Here is a 21615-nt window from a genome sequence, read left to right on the forward strand (position 1 = left end):
ATGACTATAGGTAATAAAATTGTTAAATGAGTAGATTTTAACTACTCTTACCACAAAAACAAAAAAGTGGGTAACTGTGAGGTGATGTATATGTTAATTTACTTCACTATAGTAACCATTTTACTATCTATATGTAGCTCATAACATCATGTTGTATATATTAAATATACACATTAAAATTTGTTTTTTAAAAATGAATTGAGATTTTTCCTACTAGACATGGAATGGACAAAATGTAAAGTGAGTTGATCTTTTTGTCTATTGGTTCTAGGAGCTGCATGCTGTTTCCCTTGAACAGCATCTTCTAGATCAAATTCGAATAGTTTTTCCAAAAGCCATTTTTCCTGTTTGGGTTGATCAACAAACGTACATATTTATCCAGATCGGTAGGTGCTATTGTAATATTTGCTGTCATATTCTACACTATAGCATTGAGTCCAAAGTAGAAATGAATGTGCACTAATAAGCTTTATTTTCAACACAGTTGCGCTAATACCAGCTGCCTCTTATGGAAGGCTGGAAACTGACACCAAACTCCTTATTCAGCCAAAGACACGCCAAACCAAAGAGAATACATTTTCAAAAGCTGATGCTGAATATAAAACACTTCCTAGTTATGGAAGAGACCAGAAAGGCATGATGAAAGAACTTCAAACCAAGCAACCTCAGTCAAATGCTGTGGGAATCACTGAATCTAACGAAAACGAGTCAGAGATTCCAGTTGACTCATCATCAGTAGCAAGTTTATGGACTATGATAGGAAACATTTTTTCCTTTCGATCTGAGAAGAAACAAGAGACATCCTGGGGTTTAACTGAAATCAATGCGTTCAAAAATATGCAGTCAAAGGTTGTTCCTCTAGACAATATTTTCAGAGTATGCAAATCTCAACCTCCTAGTATATATAATGCGTCAGCAACCTCTGTTTTTCATAAACACTGTGCCATTCATGTATTTCCTTGGGACCAGGAATATTTTGATGTAGAGCCCAGCTTTACTGTGACATATGGAAAGCTAGTTAAGCTACTTTCTCCAAAGCAACAGCAAAGTAAAACAAAACAAAATGTCTTATCACCTGAAAAAGAGAAGCAGATGTCAGAGCCACTAGATCAAAAAAAAACGAGGTCAGATCGTAGTGAAGAAGATGAGAAGGCCTGTGTGCTACAAGTAGTCTGGAATGGACTTGAAGAATTGAAGAATGCCATCAAATACACCAAAAACGTAGAAGTTCTCCATCTTGGGAAAGTCTGGGTTAGTATACATTTTATAACTTGGGAGAAATTTTATGTGGCTTAAACATCCCCAAATTATGAATTAGAATAGTATTTCATATATAAATTGAAAATCAATTAAAAAGAAACACAGTGCCTAAAGCTTCGGGGGACACATTTACACTTTGCAGTAAAGTCCTTGTATGGATAAAGATTGTGTATTTTCTGGCCAAGTAAGCTTGAATAGGTACAAGCTTAGGTAGGTTCAGGCCCAGAGAGGTCAAAATTACTTGCCTGAGATTGCATAGTTAGTAAGTGTCGATTCAAACCTAGGCAGATTGACTTGGGGGTTCATCAGCATGGAGTGCCCTACAAAGCCTCCCACCTTTAATGCTTGCAGATTTGTTCCCCAATTACCAAAAGCAACTTGTTAATACTTAGGGAAAAGGGCCAGTATAGGGAGAAATCCATGGCATGAGGTAACCTTCCTGCTGCATGTGGTGGCACCTGGATTGGAATGCATCCAGAAGCTGCTTACCCTCTGGTGTCTGCTCTTTAATTTGTGTATAACACAGAGGAAGTAGACATGGCAACTAGTGTTCCAGCCCCTCATCCTGGCCACAAATAATAAAGCTACCTTTATATGACGTAAGTCACTAGTCCATTTATTTGAACCTAAATTTGAACCACTGTAAAGTAAGACTTCATAGTGATAAAGAGAGGAACCTGTTAGGAAAGGGAATAAAATAGAAAGGGAAGGTTGTCTCCTTTTGTAGATTTTTTTTTTTTCTCCAACAGTTTTACCTGTGACCTTTATGCAAATAACTGACAAAGCATTAATCTCTTTGGCCTACATCATTTTCTTTTCTTTTCTTTTTTTTTTTTTTTTTTCCTTAGATGGAGTTTCATTCTTGTTGCCCAAGCTGGAGTGCAGTGGCGTGATCTGGCTCACTGCAGCCTCCGCCTCCCGGGTTCAAGTGGTTCTCCTGCCTCAGCCTCCTGAGTAGCTGGGACTACAGGCATGCACCACCATGCCTGGCTAATTTTTTGTATTTTTAGTAGAAACAGGGTTTCACCATGTTAGCCAGGCTGGTCTCGAACTCCTGACCTCAGGTGATCTGCCTGCCTCAGCCTCCCAAAGTGCTGGGATTACAGGCTTGAGCCACTGCTCAAGCCTACATCATTTTCTAAAGCTCCAGACCATTTTTTTCTTTTCTAGTCAGAGGCTTGCTTTGTTGCCCTGGCTGGAGTACAGTGGCATCGTCTCCACTCACTGCAACCTCCACCTCCCAGGTTCAAGTGATTCTCCTGCCTCAGCCTCCGGAGTAGCTGGGACTACAAGTGTGCGCCACCACTCCTGGCTAATTTTTGTATTTTTAGTAGGGATGAGGTTTCACCGTGTTGGCCAGGCTGGTCTTGAACTCCTGGTCTCAAGTGGTCCACCTGCCTCAGTCTCCCAAAGTGCTGGGATTACAGGCGTGAGCCACTGTGCCTGGCCTCAGATCATTTTTTCTGTTAGCTTTAAACTGTCCGTTCAGGAGATCCCACTGCATTCTCAAATTCAAAATGTCTAACACTGAGCTTATGATTTAGCTGGTTCTGTCATTAGATGGGAATATCCTTTTATTTCCTTGAAATTATATGGTGAGAACAGGGAGAAGTGCTGATGGTAAAGTCCTGTGATTAAGATAGCAGTAAGGACTCAGCCCTTCCCAGTTCACTGAAGGTTGAAGAGCCATGGACAATGAGAAGTCACAGTAGGTGAAATCAGATACTAAAATGGACTTGGCTTGAGAGATCAAAATTGATCACTTGGTGGTACAACTAACAAATTCATGTTAACTTGAACCTTTATTACCCTGTGAAGCATAGTGATTTAAAAAAACAAAAACAGGAAACTTGATTGTTAAATTCTTTTTAAGTCAGAATATGTACCTTAGAGTTTTTATTTATGCTTTTGTCTACCATTAATATGTCTGCACATGCTCTTTAGAAGTTAATAAAGTCGTCTTTATGTCTTTCAGTGCTTACATATATTTGAGAAGTTGAGAGAAATTTTTAACATCATTATTGAGATATATATATATGGGTTTTTTTTGTTTTGTTTTGTTTTTTGTTTTTGAGATGGAGTCTCGCTCTGTCACCCAGGCTGGAGTGTGGTGGCGTGATCTCCACTCACTGCAAGCCCCACCTTCCAGGTTCAAGTGATTCTCCTGCCTCAGAGTAGCTGGGATACAGGGTCCCACCACGACGCCCGGCTAATTTTTGTAGTTTTAGTAGAGACAAGGTTTCACCATGTTGGCCATGCTGGTCTCAAACTCCTGACCTTGTGATCCGCCCACCTCAGCCTCCCAAAGTGCTGGAATTACAGGCATGAGCCACCGCGCCCAGCTGAGATAAAATTTAAAGTGTACAATTCAGTCATTTTTAGTATATTTATGCTAGTTGTACAACCATCACCACAATCTAAGTTTAGAACATTTTCGTTAGGGGGTGGGAGAAATTTTACTCTTTGCTTTTTAGATTAAGTTTCTGTCTGGATTTAATAATTTAATCAGACAATCAGGCAGATCGTCTGTGATTAGTTTTGGCCATTCCAGCTTCTTCACTGGTTGTCAGCTTTCACAAATAAAGGCTTCTCCAAGATTAGAAATATAATTTAATTTGAATGTAAATGTATCATAGTTTAAAAGATGGGTTTGGTGGTTACAGTCAAATACATTCATTTAAAGCTCTAATTCTGAAGATTATGTAAAGAAAAGGAAAGAAATGTAGGGAGAAGATTGAAATGTTCATGGTGTGACAATATCTGAACATCCATCTGGTTACACTGTTGATATCTGAATGTTTGTGTCCTCAAATTCGTATGTTTAAATCCCAACTCCCAAGGTTATGGTATTAGGAGGTGTGGTCTTTGGGAAGTGATTAGGTCATGAAGGTGAAGCCTTCATGAATGGGATTAGTGCTGTTATAAAAGAGAACTGTGAGAAATAAGTTTCTGTCATTTATTAACCACCCAGTTGAGGATATTTTGATATAGCAGCCTGCATGGACTGAGACAACTATGAGTTATTATGATAGCTTCTGTTATATCACCTAAATTCATAGAAGCTAATATATCAATATTTATGCTATGAAATATTTCTTAACCAAGCTTTGAATATATTTATATTTTTGTTTATTTTTAAATTTCAGATTCCAGATGACCTGAGGAAGAGACTAAATATAGAAATGCATGCCGTAGTCAGGATAACTCCAGTGGAAGTTACCCCTAAAATTCCAAGATCTCTAAAGTTACAACCTAGAGAGAATTTAGTGAGTTCAAATATATATGTTACATCAAAATTCTTTTACATGTTTTGTAAGATTTCTAGTTGCTTTAGCTAAGTAATAAGAATGTTGTATTCCTTTTTGATACAAGTCTTTTTTTATTATGTTAAACTATATATAACATAAAATATGCCATGTTAGCCATTTTTACGTGTATAATTCAGAGACATTAATTACATTCATAATATTGTACAACCATCATCACTATCTATATCCAGAACTTTTCCATCACCCCAAACAGAAACTTGGTACCCATTAAACAATAATTCCCCATCCACTCCTTTCCCCAGTCCCTGGTAATCTCTAATGTATATTGTGTCTCTATGAATTTACTTATTCTAGATATTTCATATATAAGTGGAAGTATGCATTTGTCTTATGTATCTGACTTATTTCATTTAACATAATATTTTCAAGACTCATCTGTGTTGTATGTATCAGAACGTTATCCTTTTCATGGCTGAATACTATTCCATTGAATGCATATACCACATTTGTTTATCCATTCATCTGTTGATGGACACTTGGGTTGTTTCCACATTTTTGGCTGCTGTGAATAATGCTACAGTGAACACTGGTGTACAAATATCTGTTTGAGTTCCTCTTTTCAGCTCCTTTGGGATATACCTAGGAATTATGTTTAACTTTTTGAAAAGCTGAGAAATCTTTAATAAATGATAACACAAATATGTATATTTGCCAATGCAAATATGAATATTTTTTGCTTTCTTAAGAGGTTGATAATTTTGCCACATGGTCGTAATTTTAAAAAATTGTCCCATGTTGTTTCAGTATTAATATTGTAGCCTAAAAGAGTGCTAGACTGTTTTACTTTTCTGCCCAGTTAATTCTTCAGATACTGGTAGAGTCAGGAAATGAGATGTTGAACTTAAAGATCTTTGTAGGTGGGGTCCAGCGGCTCACACCTGTAATCCTAGCACTTTGGGAAGCTGAGGTGGGAGGATTGCTTGAGGCCAAGAGTTTGAGAACAGCCTGGGCAACATAGCAAGACCCCATCTCTACAAAAAAAGGTAAAAAAAAAATTAAGCCAGGCGTGGTAGCTCACACCTGTAATCCCAGCACTTTGGGAGGCTGAGATGGGTGGATTACTTGAGGTCGGGAGTTGGAGAGCAGCCTGGCCAACATGGTGAAACCCCATCTCTACTAAAAAGATAAGAATTAGCTGGGTGTGGTGCTAATCCTGTAATCTCAGCTACTCAGGAGGCTGAGGCAGGAGAATCACTTGAACTGAGGAGGTGGAAGTTACAGTGAGCCTAGATCTCACCACTGCACTCCAGCCTGGGCGACAGAACAAGACTCTATCTCAAAAAAAGTAAAAATAAAAATTAGACACATGTGGTGGCACATGCCTGTAGTCCTAGGTACTCAGGAGGCTGACTGAGGTGGGAGGATATCTTGAGCCCAGGAGTTCAACACTGCAGTAAGCTATGATTGTGCCACTGTACTCCAGCCTACGCAATATCTCCAAACACATTTTTTAAAATAGATTATTAGGCCAGACGTGGCAGCTCATGCCAGTAATTCCAGCACTTTGGGAGGCCAAGGCAGGCAGATCACCTGAGACCAGGAGTTTGAGAACAGCCTGGCCAACATGGTGAAACCCCATGTCTACTAAAAATACAAAAATTAGCTGGCAATGCCTGTAATCCCAGCTACTTGGGAGCCTGAGGCAAGAGAATCGCTTGAACCTGGGAGGCAGAGGTTGCAATGAGTGGAGACTGCGCCACTGCCCTCCAGTCTGGGTGATACAGTGAGATTCTGTCTCAAAGAAAAAGGAATTTGTTTTCCTGTCTTTATAGTAGAGGGAGGAAAGGGAGAATGGGGTTGGAATGGTTACTGAGTGAGCCAAATTATGGTAGGTGTATCACTGGGCATAGAGAAAATGAGCATTTAAAACTTTTCCACCTAACAGATGTTTCTTCAGGCTACACTGCACTCATTGTGCTAACTATAATGTCAAATCCCAAACCTGTGCCTATAGAATATGAACATCCTTCATTGGATTTGTTTGGTAAGGCTTACACTTTATTAGGAAGATAAGATGTTAAAATAAGGGTGTTAAAGTTAAGTTCAGTTATGAGGATAATTCATTACTATTCCTTTTTTGGCAGCCTAAAGACGTAAGTGAAGAAGACATAAAAATTGTATTTTATTCATGGCTACAGCAGTCTACTACCACCATGCTTCCTTTGGTAATATCAGAGGAAGAATTTATTAAGCTGGAAACTAAAGATGGTGAGTACATTTGTTATTTTGACTTTTTTTTCTATTTAAATAGTTGTACATTTTTAATTGTTCTTGCAACCTGTCATACATGTGAACAGTATGTGAATAGTGAAATGTAATTATGATAATTAAACAGTAGATTTTATGTATTGAAAAATATATTTGGCTGAGTGCAGTGGCTCACGCCTGTAATCCCAGCACTTTGGGAGGCCGAGGCAGGTGGATCACTTGAGGCCAGGCATTCGAGAGCAGCCTGCCAACATGGTGCAACCCCATCTATACAAAAAAATACAAAAATTAGCCAGGTGTGGTGGTGTATGCCTGTAGTCCCAGCTACTTGGGAGGCTGAGGCGGAAGGATCACTTGAGCCCAGGAGGTCCGTGTTCATGCCACTGCACTCCAGCCTGGGCAACAGAGCGAGACCCTGTTGCAAAAAAAAAAAAAGCCTTTAACTTAAATAAATTTGACATTTAAAATCTTAAATTATTTCATCTCTGTTTCAATACTAACTCTGTATTTATTACTTTCTTTTTAATAGGGCTGAAGGAATTTTCTCTGAGCATAGTTCATTCTTGGGAAAAAGAAAAAGATAAAAATATTTTTCTGTTGAGTCCCAATTTGCTGCAGAAGACTACAATACAAGTAATAGCATATTATTGAATATTTAATAAAATACTATTTGTTACATATGATCGATAATAAAGTATGAATTTCCTTGTAACATCTTGCATTGTGAAGTGTATTAAAAACCAGGTAGGAGTAAGGAATAACTTGATTTAAAATATTTTATTTTATTCTGTAATCTCTTTAAAGTATCTGTACAAATTATTGACTTATCCTAAATTTAAAAATGAATGCCTTAGCACAGTTAAGTTCCAAGAATAGAGTTGATCGTGTTAACTGGTAAATGGGTCATGATTTAAAATTCTTCTAGGATTGAAACAAATGAAAACGTAGTTTTAAGGGTTTGATTTTTTAAATTCCTATTTTTACATGCAATTTTACTGTACAAGCCATCATATTTTGACAGTTCTTAAATTTGCAACTCCAGAAATATTATCAGATCACTTTTCTTTGCTTCCATAAGTTTTTTTTTGTTTTTTTTTTTAAAGACAGTGTCTCGCTTTGTCGCCCAGGCTGGAATGCAGTGGCACGATCATGGCTCACTGTGGCCTTGACCTCCCAGGCTCAGGTGATCCTCCCACCTCAGCATCCCAGGTAGCTGGGATCACAGGCACATGCCATAATGCCTGGCTAATTTTTGTATGTTTTGTAGAGATAGGGTTTCACCATGTTGCCCAGACTTGTCTTGAACTGCTGGGTTCAAGCAATTGTTCTGCCTTGCCCACCCAAAGTGGTGGGATTACAAGTGTGAGCCACTGCACCCAGCTCTTCTAGAAGTATTTTAAGAGTGGTCTTTTTTTTTGAGACGGAGTCTCGCTCTGTCACCCAGGCTGGAGGGCAGTGGCACCATCTCGGCTCACTGCAACCTCCACCGCCCGGGTTCAAGTGATTCTCCTGCCTCAGCTTCCCTAGTAGCTAGGATTATAGGCAAATGCCACCACGCCCTGCTATTTTTTGTATTTTTAGTAGAGACGAGGTTTCACCATGTTGGCCAGGCTGGTCTTGAACTCCTGACCTCAAGTGATCTGCCCTCCTTGGCCTCCAAAAGTGTGAGCCACCACGCCCAGCCAAGAGTGGTCTTTTTACAATATTATTTTTTGATTAGGACATTCATTCTTGTCATTATAAAACTGAAGATACTCTAGTTACTTAGAATTTCAGTGTTTTGGAACTAGACATTGTTTCTGTATTTTTGAAATATTATTGAAGGAATACCATTTGGAGAAGATACAAATGTAAGAATTGTGAAAGGATAATTGTGACACAAATCAAAATTATAAATAAAAATATATCTGTAAAATGTATTAAGGCAATAACATTCTTTCTGCTTGTTGACCATAAATATTTATGTTCTCTGGATGGGTACATTGTTATTGTCAAGGGTGTTTAAATAATGATCTTGCATGCGTAATTTATCTATTCTCTCTGGTATAACAGAATCAGCAATTTAGTTTTCTGGGACCCGAGAAAAACATGCAAAAGACATACTTTGAAATGTAAAACTGATTTTTCCTTGCAACTATAGGTCCTTCTAGATCCTATGGTAAAAGAAGAAAACAGTGAGGAAATTGACTTTATTCTTCCTTTTTTAAAGCTGAGCTCTTTGGGGTAAGAAGTTATGGCCAAACTAGCATGTTTAGAGACGTGTTTTCGTATTATATCTGGCAGAGTTTTCAATGTAAATATTAAAATAGATGTTAATATCAACAAGTGATATTACTAATGCATTAGTAGATATTTTTTCAAGGATTGTCTCTATCTTCACGCCTAGCTTAAATTTGCCTTGTCTTCTTTTTTTTTTTTTTCTTTATTTTTATGTTTTTATCCATCCTGGTGGTAGGGGATAACCTTGTCTTCTTCAATAACTAGAAGTCTGAAGCTTGTTAGAAATTTTACTTTGAGAATTGATCGATGAGAAGAAAGCAACTAGATATCACCTGGATCATATATGCTTGAATAAAACAATAATTCTTAGAACAAATAAATACATAAGCCAAAAACATTAGTTAAATGTTTAAAAATATTTCAAATTAAGTTATTCCTTCACTGTCTTGTATTACTGTAATAATTTGGATTATTTGTGTTTTTCTCAACTTTTAAAACAAATATTTAAAAAATTCCTCTTTTGATTCAGTAGGGCTAGATTAAAATATAAAAAATATTTTAACTCCTCTTATTTTCCATATTTCTTATATAATATGAGAATCTCTTATAAGCATTACCTCTTAGAAGTCTTCACAGAAGCGTTGGTAGATGTAGTAGTAGCGCTTTGATTTCCTAGAATGGTATAATCTGTAAATGTTTTAGTAAAAGGATTAAACCATAAAGTCAAAATGTTTAAATATAGCACAGTGTTTATTAATATAAAATAAAATCTCTCTTTTTTTTTTTTTTTTTTTTGAGATGGACTCTTACTTGGTCACCCAGGCTGGAGTGCAGTGTTGCAATCTCAGCTCATTGCAACCTCCCGCCTCTTGGGTTCAAGCAATGCTTCCTCATCAGCCTCCTTAGTAGCTGGGATTACAAGCATGCACCACCACACCTGCCTAATTTTTTGTATTTTTAGTAGAGATGAGGTTTCACCATGTTGGCCAGGCTGGTCTCAAGTGATCCGCCTGCCTCAGCCTCTCAATGTGCTGGGATTACAGGCGTGAACCACTGCGTCCTGCATAAAGTAAAATCTCTTCAGACTCTTATGTGATCATATAAAGTGGCAGGCAGTCACAGTCCAGAAGTAGTTTAAAGTTCATGTTTGTATAATGTAATCTACAGATTGATACTGGATTTCATAGGTAATGTTTAAGAGGAAATAAGTTTTTAGTTATCCTCAGTACTTCAAAAGCACCCATTTATGATTATGTTGATTACTAAATTAAATCATTTGAAGGTTAGAGGTGTTTTTGTGTGTGTGTTAAGATTCCTTAAGGAGTTCTATTAGGGCACAACTTTTAGTAACTGCACATTTTTAAAGTAATAAAACTAATTTTAAAGGCTTGGAGGCTGGGCTCACACCTGTAATCCCAGCACTTTGGGAGGCCGAGGCAGGTGGATCACCTGAGGTCAGGAGTTTGAGACCAGCCTGGCCAACATGGTGAAACCCTGTCTCTACTAAAAGTACAGAAATTAGCCAGGTGTGGTGGAGGGCAGCTGTAATCCCAGTTACTTGGGAGGCTGAGGCAGGAGAATCGGTTGAACCTGGGAGAAGGAGGTTGCAGTGAGCTGAGATCATGCCACTGTACTCCAGCCTGGGCGACAGAGCAAGACTCCGTCTCAAAAAAAAAAAAAGGCCTGGATTCAGTTTTGACATTAATCAGTATACTTTCTCTCAAGTAGGGGACAATTTCTAAGATTTTAGTCTTTTAAAATTTATTAACTAGTCTGAGCATGGTGGCTCATGTCTATAATCCCAGCACTTTGTGGGGCAGAGGCAGATGGATCCCTTGAGCCCAGGAGTTGGAGACTAGCCTGGGCAACATGGCAAAACCCCGTCTCTACAACAAATGAACACACAAAAAAACCAATCAGCTGGGTGTGGTGTTACACGCCTGAAGTCCCGGCTCCTTGGGAGACTGAGGCAGGAGAATCACCTTTGCCAGGGAGTTTGAGGCTGCAGGGAGCTGGGTTCACGCCACTGCACTCCAGCCTGGATGACCCAGCAAGCCCCTTTCTCAAAAAAAAAAAAAAAGATATAAAATAAATTAATTAACTATACTGGGAAGGCAAAATTCAGCATTTTTTGTAGCTAAATTTTATCCTGCTTCAGTCTTTTATCATGTAACCATGTATATCTTTTACAGAGGAGTAAATTCCTTAGGCGTATCCTCCTTGGAGCACATCACTCATAGCCTCCTGGGACGCCCTTTGTCTCGGCAGCTGATGTCTCTTGTTGCAGGACTTAGGAATGGAGCTCTTTTACTCACAGGAGGAAAGGTAAGTGGTTAAGGTGTGTTCATTTTTCTGTAACACTTAACAACTTTTCATTTACCTTTCTTTGGGTTTTGACCAGGTATTATATAGGGTTTATACGACATATGGAAAGCATTCATTTATTCACTAATATTTCTGTGTGTCTGCTTTTAGGTGTTGGGGGAGTAATGACGAATAAGAGTGATGTTCTCCATGCCCTTTTTCTGTGTCAGTTGATACAATTATATGGTTTTTCTTTTTTAGGCTATGAAGTGCTGATAGGGTTGAGTAACTTACAAATGTTGAACCAGCCTTGCATACCTGTGATAAATACCATGTAGTTGTGGTGTATCATTCTTTCTACATTGCTGAGTTTTATCTGCTAATGTTCTGCTGAGCTTTTGTCCATTTAAGTTTGAAAGTGATTAGTTTGCAGTTTTCTGTTTTTGTATTGTCTTTGTCTGGTTTTGCTATCAGTGTAAATCCGGCCTCATAAAATGAGTTGGGAAGTATTCCCTCTTCTTCTTTTATTTTTTTGGAAGAGACTGTATAAAATTGAGGCTGAATCTTGGTGGTTGCCATAATGACAGAAACTATTTATGTGACTGGATATATTGGGAATTCTTACAAAGCAATTATTTTCTAGGGAAGTGGAAAATCAACTTTAGCCAAAGCAATCTGTAAAGAAGCATTTGACAAACTGGATGCCCATGTGGAGAGAGTTGACTGTAAAGCTTTACGAGGTATGAGTATGGTAACACTCTACATAAATCCCTTTTTCATTAGAAAGACAGGAATGTTATAATTAATGCTATCAATCTAAAAAATACACATATCATCTAGTCTTTAACTTTTCTGTTTATCATTTAGTCATTGAAATTTCTTAGAAATTTTAAGTCTTTGGCTTTCTAATGTTTTTGATAAAATTTCTAAAACTCTCCATATTTGATGGAAGCCTATTTTTTTTTCTAGCCAGAACTCTTTGTAGACTACATTCCTGGAAGTGCTCACTGACACCACTCTGAAAAATTAGTACTTAGAATATACTCTAATTGGTATAAATGATCTCTGAATTGCTATGGGAAACTGAGAGAATGGTTGCTTCAGGAGAGAGAAAGTAGGAGGCTGTGGACAGCAATGAGGAGAATTACAGTTTACCATAGAACACTTTTGTACTTTTAAAGTCCTTAACATTTACATTATCTATTCAATTAAATTTTTTTTTTTTTTTTTTTTTTACTTTGAACAGTCAATTTTTCCCCCTTGGGTACCTCTATCATATAGTTCCAACTAATCATGAACTTGTGTGTTTCCTGTTCTTTGTAAATTTAAACTTTGTAACTCACCAGGAAGTTTGAAGCCAAATTTGTGATTCAAATATAGCAACTCCAGGATCTCTAGGCAGATGCATTTGCATTTGATTTTACACGAATCTTGATCCCTTACTCTCACTTATGTTTTCCCACATCCTACTTTTTTTATTTTGTTGTAGGCCATCTAAAATTTTCAATGGAGTGAAACTGGGTATAAATGAATACATGCATACAGAAATTATAGTAGCATATTCCTTTTCTTTTTTTCTTTTTTTTTTTTTTTCTTTTTTGAGACAGTCTTGCTCTGTCGCCCAGGCTGGAGTGCAGTGGTGTGATCTTGGCTCACTATAGCCTCCATCTCCCAGGTTCAAGCAATTCTCATGCCTCAACCTCCTGAGTAATTGGGACTACAGGTACATGCCACCACACCTGGCTAATTTTTGTATTTTCAGTAGAGATGGGGTTTCACTATGTTGGCCAGGCTGGTCTCAAACTCCTGAGCTCAAAGTGATCTGTCCGCCTTGGCCTCCCAAAGTGCTGGGATTCCAGCATAAGCCACTGCACCTGGCCTCCTTTTCTGAGTTTTATAAAATTTGATACTTTATTGTACCCTTTGAGACTGTATTAATTGAACCATGTTAATGATGAACAAGTTTTTGTGATTGGTATATTAATAAAATATAGATCAAATTTTTATAGTTAAATCAGTATTGAGCTTTTCTAGTGCTTTCAAAAGGACAACCTGAACTTTCCCAGCACTGAAATAATATTGAAACCATTTCATATCTTCTGTATTAAGGAAAAAGGCTTGAAAACATACAAAAAACCCTAGAGGTGGCTTTCTCAGAGGCAGTGTGGATGCAGCCATCTGTTGTTCTGCTGGATGACCTTGACCACATTGCTGGACCGCCTGCTGTCCCGGAACATGAGCACAGTCCTGATGCGGCGCAGAGCCAGCGGCTTGCTCATGGTAAATGCATCCACCACTCGGTTAAGGTCTTGTTCTTTTGTCAGTCAGCATTTTTAGTCTTAACAACAAATCTACTCTCTTCAGAGAATAATATATGCGTTATGTTAAGTGTTGTGTTTGAGGCCCCTGATAGCATTCTACAGTTGTCCTATAGACTATGTATTAGTAAATTGGTAGAGTAAAAACAATGTGAAAATTCTGCAACTTCATGCTTAGTCCTTTAGGGTTTTTCATTCTCTTTTACTTACTGTTTAATTTACAGATTTACTCTTTTGTTCATTTGACAAATATTTGACAAACGCTTGTGCACAGTCTGTATTCTCAAAGTCTAGGAGAAAAAGAAGGGTGAACAGTGTTAGTACAGAACAATACTAATAATGATGGCTACTGTGTATGAGTAGCCATCCCTTTCTTGGCTTTCTTGGATTGCTTTGTATTCTGCATGAAGATATTCCCTGGGCTTTACAGGTCAATAAATGGAAATTCAGAGAGATTAATTTGACCAGGATGACCAACAAGGAGGTGACAGAATACACTATGCGAGAAATATACACAGTAGTGTAGGAGCATATAACCTATACTGGGGTTGAGGTGGGATAAGGAGTTATCAGGGAAAGCTTTTTAGAGGAGTTGATAACTGAGCTGAGTTTTGATGGAAGAGTAGAAATTAGCGTGAACCAATTTCATGCTAATAAAGAAGCAAAGGAAGCGTGGTCTACAGGCAAAAGCACAGAGGTGTAGGAAGTAATGATACTTTGGGGAATACCCTGTTGACTGGAGCTTAGAGTGCAAGGAGAGGAGTGCTAGGGAGGTGAGGTTGGAGGGTTTGGCAGCACTGACTTGCTTCAGGGTTCTTAAGAACTGAAATAGATATAAAATGCAACCAAGAGTGGCTTGGATTATATTACCTAGTGTGTTAATCTCAAATTTTGAAATCTATAGCATCTATAGGACTGGTGTTACTAATCTTACACTCGATCTGTTACTGTTCTTATACTAGATCTATTAGTCCAGAGTTTAAGGGAGTGCTGCAAATTTCTAGGTCAGGACAGGACTCAGATGTACATTATTAATGCCGATTTCAGTTCTGACCTTCTCGTATGAAACCTTACAAGACCTGGGGTAGGAAGAGATTGTTCTGGAAGTCGTAGGAATATGAGCTGTATTTTAACAAACAGAATACAGTATGGAAATTTATCACCCTTCTAGAATATTTATTTCAGAGACAAATTTTTATCATTTGTTCATTTCTTTCATAAGATCCACGAGTAGGGAACCTCATTAGACATTGCTCTGAGTATATGGTCTGAGTTTGCAGTACCTCTTGTGCTTCCATTAGATTTATTAGGTCCTTGATAGATAAATCAGGGAATAACTAGATGGATTCATTTTTTAAAGACATGAAAGAGTGATACCATACATACTCCACCTTAAAGGTCAACCTAGAGTATCATTATTATTAATGAATGTATAATTTTTAAATTTCATGTTTATTTTTCCTAAGCTTTTACACTATATTGCTTAATTTCAGCTTTGAATGATATGATAAAAGAGTTTATCTCCATGGGAAGTTTGGTTGCACTGATTGCCACAAGTCAGTCTCAACAATCTCTACATCCTTTACTTGTTTCTGCTCAAGGAGTTCACATATTTCAGTGCATCCAACACATTCAGCCTCCTAATCAGGTAATACACTACTTGTAAGGATTATTGAATTATGTCCCTTTTCTAGAAATTATTTTTCAATTTTATTAGTAATTTGTGGCTTTAAACTTATGCTTCTATTAATGATCTTAAGGATATGTAAGTCAACATTTGATGCATGTTGTGCTAGAGGCATAAATTATAATTTATAGCCACCTGAAATGTTAGTATGCACTTTCCAAGAAAATGCCTTTTTTGAAAATGGTATTTCTTTGAATGAGAAAAAACAGAAATAGATAGATGGCTTTTAAACACTTCATTAATTAAATTTTTTTTTCCACCATCACATAATGGCACTTAGTCCCCTTTGGGAACTCATGAGGGTTTTAGTGGCACTGAGCTGAAAGAAGTATGTTCCAGGACTGGCAAACATATTTTAAATTCTTAAAAAATTTCACCTAGCATCTACCCTAAATATTCAGACCCTGTGCTAGTTAACTGCTATTGAAGAACAAAGGTATTATATCTATTATTAAGGATAATAGAATGGTATTTGAGATATTGGTCACTGAATATGTTTTTAGAAATAAGTTTTATAGGAACCAAAAAAAAAATTATTAAAGGAACCATGTATTACTAAAAATGCTTCTTACTGGAGAAAGAAATGACAATCATTATTAATGTGATTTTTTTACAACCTTATTGAGATATAATTTAAGTACAACAAATTCACATAAAGTGTATAATTTGATCAGTTTTAACATATGTAGATGCCATGAAACCATCACCACAATTAAGGAAACAAACATTTTCATCACTCCAGAAGCCTCCTAGCCTTTTTACTACCCATCCCTCCCCCACTCCATCCCCAGACAACTACCAATGTGCTTTCTGTCACTATAGATTTGTCAACTTGATTTTCTCCAAATATACGTTCTAAAATATACAGTTGAATAAAATTGGAAATTTGAATTTTGTGCTTTTCTTTAGGAACAAAGATGTGAAATTCTGTGTAATGTAATAAAAAATAAACTGGACTGTGATATAAACAAGTTCACCGATCTTGACCTGCAGCATGTAGCTAAAGAAACTGGAGGGTTTGTGGCTAGAGATTTTACGGTACTTGTGGATCGAGCCATACATTCTCGACTCTCTCGTCAGAGTATATCCACCAGAGAAAGTATGTTTTACTATTAAAACCTGAACTTGGAATCTTCTTTCTATTGTGGAGAAATGTAATTGTAGTAAGACAAGAATTAAATATATTCCATTGTAGTATTTGAATAAGCAGTTATTTGAGTAGAAAATTAGTGTTTCCAGCTAAAATGATGGCATATTTTGAAAATTCATATAGTGAAATATAACTACTAAAAGAAATTTTGTTTATTTTTAAACAGAATTAGTTTTAACAACATTGGACTTCCAAAAGGCTCTCCATGGATTTATTCCTGCATCTTTGCGAAGTATCAACCTGCATAAACCTAGAGACCTGGGTTGGGACAAGATTGGTGGGTTACATGAAGTTAGGCAGATACTCATGGATACTATCCAGTTACCTGCCAAGGTATGTTTAAAAAAAAAAAAAGAAAAAGTGAATACTTACTCCCAGAAGAACCACTGTATTATTGGCTTTGGCTTTATGTGTTAGCTTGCCCAATCTCCATGTGAGTCAACAAGTGTTTACTGACACTATTTTAGGTATCTAAATAAATATCTGACACTATTTTAGGTACTTTAACAAATTTTTATTTTATTAATTAGTTTTTTATTAGAGTTGAGACCTCACTGTCATCTAGGCTGGAGTGCAGGGGCACACTCACAGCTCACTGCAACCGTGAACTCCTGGGCTCAAGCAATCCTCCTGGCTCAGCCTCCCCAGTAGCTAGAACTGCAGGCATGAACCAACATGCCCGGCTAACTCTTTAATTTTTGTAGAGACAGAGTCTTGCTATGTTGCCCAGGCTGACAGATTTTAATGTGTATGATGCAGTCTTTGACCATAAGAAACTTATAGAAAGCTGAGGTGATAGTTACAGTAAATACATTTTGATGTATAATTCTGTTTGCTTTAATCATTCAAATTGTAGTAAAACAAGATGAACTGTCTGCTGCGATTTGAGCAGAAATGGATAGGAATAAACTAGGAGGTAGAAGAGTTATCAAGGTTAACAGGACTGATGGGTGAAGCTAGATTTCCAGACCTGGGATGAAAAGCAGAGTTGGCAGGTATAGACGAGGCAGATGGCAGGATAAAGGAGACAAATGTAGATTGTTCTTCAGAAGATCAGATGGTAGAGTCTAGGAGGTAGTGTGTTTTAATCAGAAATCTGAGAGGCACAGATCATTGCATAAGATCAGGGACCCGTGCAAAGGAGTGAGAAAAAAAATATGGGTAAGGACCCTGGGTTTCATGTAACTGCATGGCAACTCCTGGGAACAGTGACCACTGGAGCCTGGGACATGCTGATTGCAGCCCAGGACTATTAAAACCAGTGTGAGAGAACATGGGCATGGAAGTACTAGCTAGCAGGATCATGATCCCAATGCTGGGATTGGGTGGGCATCGAGCATTAGTACATGGAGATTCAGTACATCCAGATACAGTACATGGAGACTATATGTGTAGTTACATATATAGTCTGGGCTTCTTTCAGATTAGAGCAGAAGTAGAGGTGAGTGGGAATATTCTCAATAGAGGGAACTAAATAGGCATACCTAATAAAGGAGACCAGGATATTGCTGACAGTAGCCTCATGTTTGGCTCACCTGTTCAAAAAGTCCTCTTGTTCTCGAGCAGTGGTGCTTTAAAAGGTAATTTGAGAAGCAGTCGATTATTTGTTCAGCCTGGAGACTCTTGGGATATTTTACTATCTTTGATTGAAGAGATTTGAATGTACACAGCCCTCATAACTTGCCCCATGAAGCATATCCGTGAAAGGCACTATACTTGTTAAAAGATTGGTTTGTACTTTTAAAATGTAGTACTTTTAATAAAACAGGAAAAATAGAAAGAAGTTCTGATGCAGTTATATGCATTTTATATAGAATGTGTTCTTAATTGGAAAAAATTTGTAGTAGTTCCTTTGAGTTCATTTATAGTTTTTAGTAGGAATTTTATTTTCTACTGTTGTACTTGCTGTTACTGAAGAAAGGTGGTGGTGATTACTATCTGAATATTTTTTTCTATACATTGATCTTTAGCTGCTACTTAGTCATTTCTGTTTAGACTTGAGCTCTTTTTCATATTTTTTTTTTGTTGTTGTTTCTCAGTATCCAGAATTATTTGCAAACTTGCCCATACGACAAAGAACAGGAATACTGTTGTATGGTCCGCCTGGAACAGGAAAAACTTTACTAGCTGGGGTAATTGCACGAGAGAGTAGAATGAATTTTATAAGTGTCAAGGTATGTTGTCCACTTCTTTTTTCATTGAGGCAAAATTTACATAAATGCAGTTAGCCATTTTAAAGTGTACAATTCACTGACATTTAGTGCATTCACAATGCTATGCAACCACCACCTCTTTCTAATTTCAAAACTTTTTCATTCCATTCCTTCTTCCGCTCATCCCCTGGCAACCATTAATCTGCTTTTTGTCTCTATGGATTTGCCTTTTCTGTATATTTCATATAAAAGGAATCATGCAGTATGTCACCTTTTGTGTCTGGCTTCTTTCACTTATGTAAAGTTTTCATGGTTCATCCAGGTAGTAGCATGTATCAGTACTTCATTCCTTTGCATGACTGAATAATGTTACCATACTTTCTTTATCCACTTATCAGTGGTGAACATTTGAATTGTTTCTACCTTTTGACTATTATGAATAATGTTGCTGTAAATATTCATGTACAGATTTCTCCATGGACATGTTTTTATTTCTCTTGGGCATAAACTGAGGAGTAGAATTGTTGGGTCTTAGGGTAATTCTCTAACTTTTCAAAGAACCACCAAACTGTCTTTCACACCAACTGCACCATTCCCACTGGCAACGTGGAGGGTTCCTGATTCTCCACATCTTTACCAACACCATTATATTTGTCGATTGTGGGCTAGTCTCACATTTGGAAAGCTAGTAGGAACAGCGATCCATCTATTAAAAGTTGTGTGCGGCTGGGTGCGGTGGCTCACACCTGTAATCCCAGCACTTTGGGAGGCCGAGGCGGGCGGATCACAAGGTCAGGAGATCGAGACCATCTTGGCTAACACGGTGAAACCCCGTCTCTACTAAAAATACAAAAACTTAGCCAGGCGTGGTGGCGGGTGCCTGTAGTCCCAGCTACTCGGGAGGCTGAGGCAGGAGAATAGCGCTTGAACCCGGGAGGCGGAGCTTGCAGTAAGCCGAGATCGCGCCTCTGTACTCCAGCCTGGGCAACAGGGCGTGACTCCGTCTCAAAAAAAAAAAAAAAAAAAAAAGTTGTATGACATTGAGTAATGAGCCACCTCTCTCGTTGGGCTTATTATGGTCTTGCTTAAGGCAAATCTTCATGCATTGTGAACAGAATTATACATAAATACTCAGATAAAAGGGCAAACTATTCTTAAAGGGAGTAGACAACTAGAGGCTGGAGACCATACTGAGGCAGGAAGCTGGGGTTTTCATGGTTCTGTTACTTTTGACTATATCTCACCCTTGCTTGTGTCAAAGTGAGACTAGGTCTAAGTTTTTTTCAGGTATAAGGTGAGTGTGGTAATTAAGAGGCATGCTAGCAGATCATTTTGGGTAATGCTTCACAGCTCACCACTGGTGTGTCATTGTGGTCGAAGATCCAGTATCTTAGCTGTATAGTTTCAGTACATCAGCAATATTAGTTTAACAAAGGGCAATTAGATTCCAAGACAAAGGAATCATGTATTATTCTAGCCTTACTCAAACTTGATTTATAAATCAGTTAGTAATTTATTTATTTTTTCTATATTTATTTTCATTTTTTTGAGATGGAGTCTCACTCTATTGACCAGGCTGGAGTGTACTGACACAATCTTGGCTTACTGCAACCTCCGCCTCCTGGGTTCAAGCTATTCTCCTCCCTCAGCCTCCCGAGTAGCTGGGGTTACAGGCTAATTTTTGTATTTTTAGTAGAGACGGGATTTCACCATGTTGGCTAGGCTGGTTTTGAACTCCTGACCTCAAGTGATCTGCCTGCCTTGGCCTCCCAAAGTGCTGGGATTACAGGTGTGAGTCACAGCGCCCAGCTCAGTTTTGTAATGTATAACTGGGTTTTACCCAGTCGTAAATTACTCTTTTATCATGTTTTTTTGTGAACTGGCAATGATGGAGAAACACTAAAATGCCAGGCTGTTGCCTTGTTCCTGTTATTTGCCTTAGTTCTTTTTTCTTTTTTTTTCTGAGACTGAGCCTTGCTGTGTTACCAGGCTGGAGTGGAGTGGCGTGATCTCGGCTCACTGCAACCTCCGCCTCCTGGGTTCAAGTGATTCCTGCCTCAGCCTCCCGACTAGCTGGGATTACAGGCTCCTGCCACCGCACCTGGTGAATTTTTTTTGTATTTTTAGTAGAGACGGGATTTTACCATGTTGGCCAGGCTAGTCTTGACCTCCTGACCTCGTGATCCACCCGCCTCGGCCTCCCAAAGTGCTGGGATTACAGGTGAGAGCCATAATCCCAGCCTTGCTTTAGTTATTTCTTTTAGCCTCCTCTAGTCCTATAGTTCTCTGACTGTACTGAGGAAATGTAATTAAATATTATTACATTAATAGATATCTATGTGGTTGAATATTAGAAATTCCTTATTTTGGTCACATATCTTGATCAGTAGTTGGTCTTTTGGAGATAGTGATTTTTCACTACAGATTTCTTTAGGACCTATTCAGTTTTTTTTAAAAGATTCCAATTTAAGGAAAGACTATTCTCATTGATTTTGCTATATGCAGGGAAGTTTATTTCGAAAGGTTTTTCAGTTGGCTTTTAGGGAAGATTATATATTCTTTTTTTTTTTTTGGCCTTTTCCCACGTTCTAAAAATGATATATTCTTTAAATCCTGTGCAAATACATTGTTTCAGTAATTGAAGGTGCTGATTAAAGTCATATCTCTACACATTTTTTAAATTTTAGATGGAACTTTGTCCCTTCTTAAACCATTCACTTATTCACTTGAAAAAAATTATTTATCTAATACTTACGTGGCAGACACTGTTTCTGGCACAAGGGATTCAGCAGTGAACAAAACTGCCTTTTTGGAGTTTACATTCTACTAGTGGAGAGTGACAATAAGCAGATAGACACATTCAGTATATAATCCACTGTCAGATGGTGATGGTAAGTCCTATGGAGGAAGAAAAGCAGGGTAAGGAAGCTTAGAGTAAACTGGAGTGAGTCATAGATGGACGTGTCAGAAAAGGGTTTCTGAAGAG

At 37.8% G+C, this 21615-nt stretch overlaps 1 protein-coding gene and 1 long non-coding RNA gene across 12 annotated transcripts in view; one reads left to right on the plus strand and one right to left on the minus strand.

Moving 5' to 3' along the window:
- Window positions 1-21615, plus strand: part of PEX1 (peroxisomal biogenesis factor 1) — a 42183-nt gene that overhangs the window by 10286 nt on the left and 10282 nt on the right. For all 11 annotated transcript variants that reach the window (XR_013415455.1, XR_013415456.1, XR_013415453.1 and 8 more), the window contains 13 exons: window positions 272-386; window positions 485-1251; window positions 4407-4526; window positions 6674-6797; window positions 7327-7430; window positions 8938-9020; window positions 11210-11342; window positions 11965-12061; window positions 13431-13601; window positions 15133-15287; window positions 16236-16425; window positions 16643-16809; window positions 18516-18650. Coding sequence is in view for 6 of the 11 variants with exons in the window: in XM_028846062.2 (XP_028701895.2) it covers window positions 272-386; window positions 485-1251; window positions 4407-4526; window positions 6674-6797; window positions 7327-7430; window positions 8938-9020; window positions 11210-11342; window positions 11965-12061; window positions 13431-13601; window positions 15133-15287; window positions 16236-16425; window positions 16643-16809; window positions 18516-18650 (2361 nt within the window). In the remaining 5 variants the exon portion in view is untranslated. The remainder of the gene's footprint in view (window positions 1-271; window positions 387-484; window positions 1252-4406; window positions 4527-6673; window positions 6798-7326; window positions 7431-8937; window positions 9021-11209; window positions 11343-11964; window positions 12062-13430; window positions 13602-15132; window positions 15288-16235; window positions 16426-16642; window positions 16810-18515; window positions 18651-21615) is intronic.
- Window positions 9635-21506, minus strand: LOC114676988 (uncharacterized). The gene is made up of 4 exons (XR_013415459.1): window positions 21385-21506; window positions 18012-18047; window positions 13850-13929; window positions 9635-9704 (listed from the first exon to the last, which is right to left on the minus strand). It is a non-coding gene; the product is annotated as an uncharacterized LOC114676988 (long non-coding RNA).

The sequence above is a fragment of the Macaca mulatta genome, chromosome 3 (genome assembly GCF_049350105.2).
Source record: "Macaca mulatta isolate MMU2019108-1 chromosome 3, T2T-MMU8v2.0, whole genome shotgun sequence".
NCBI lineage: Eukaryota > Metazoa > Chordata > Mammalia > Primates > Cercopithecidae > Macaca > Macaca mulatta.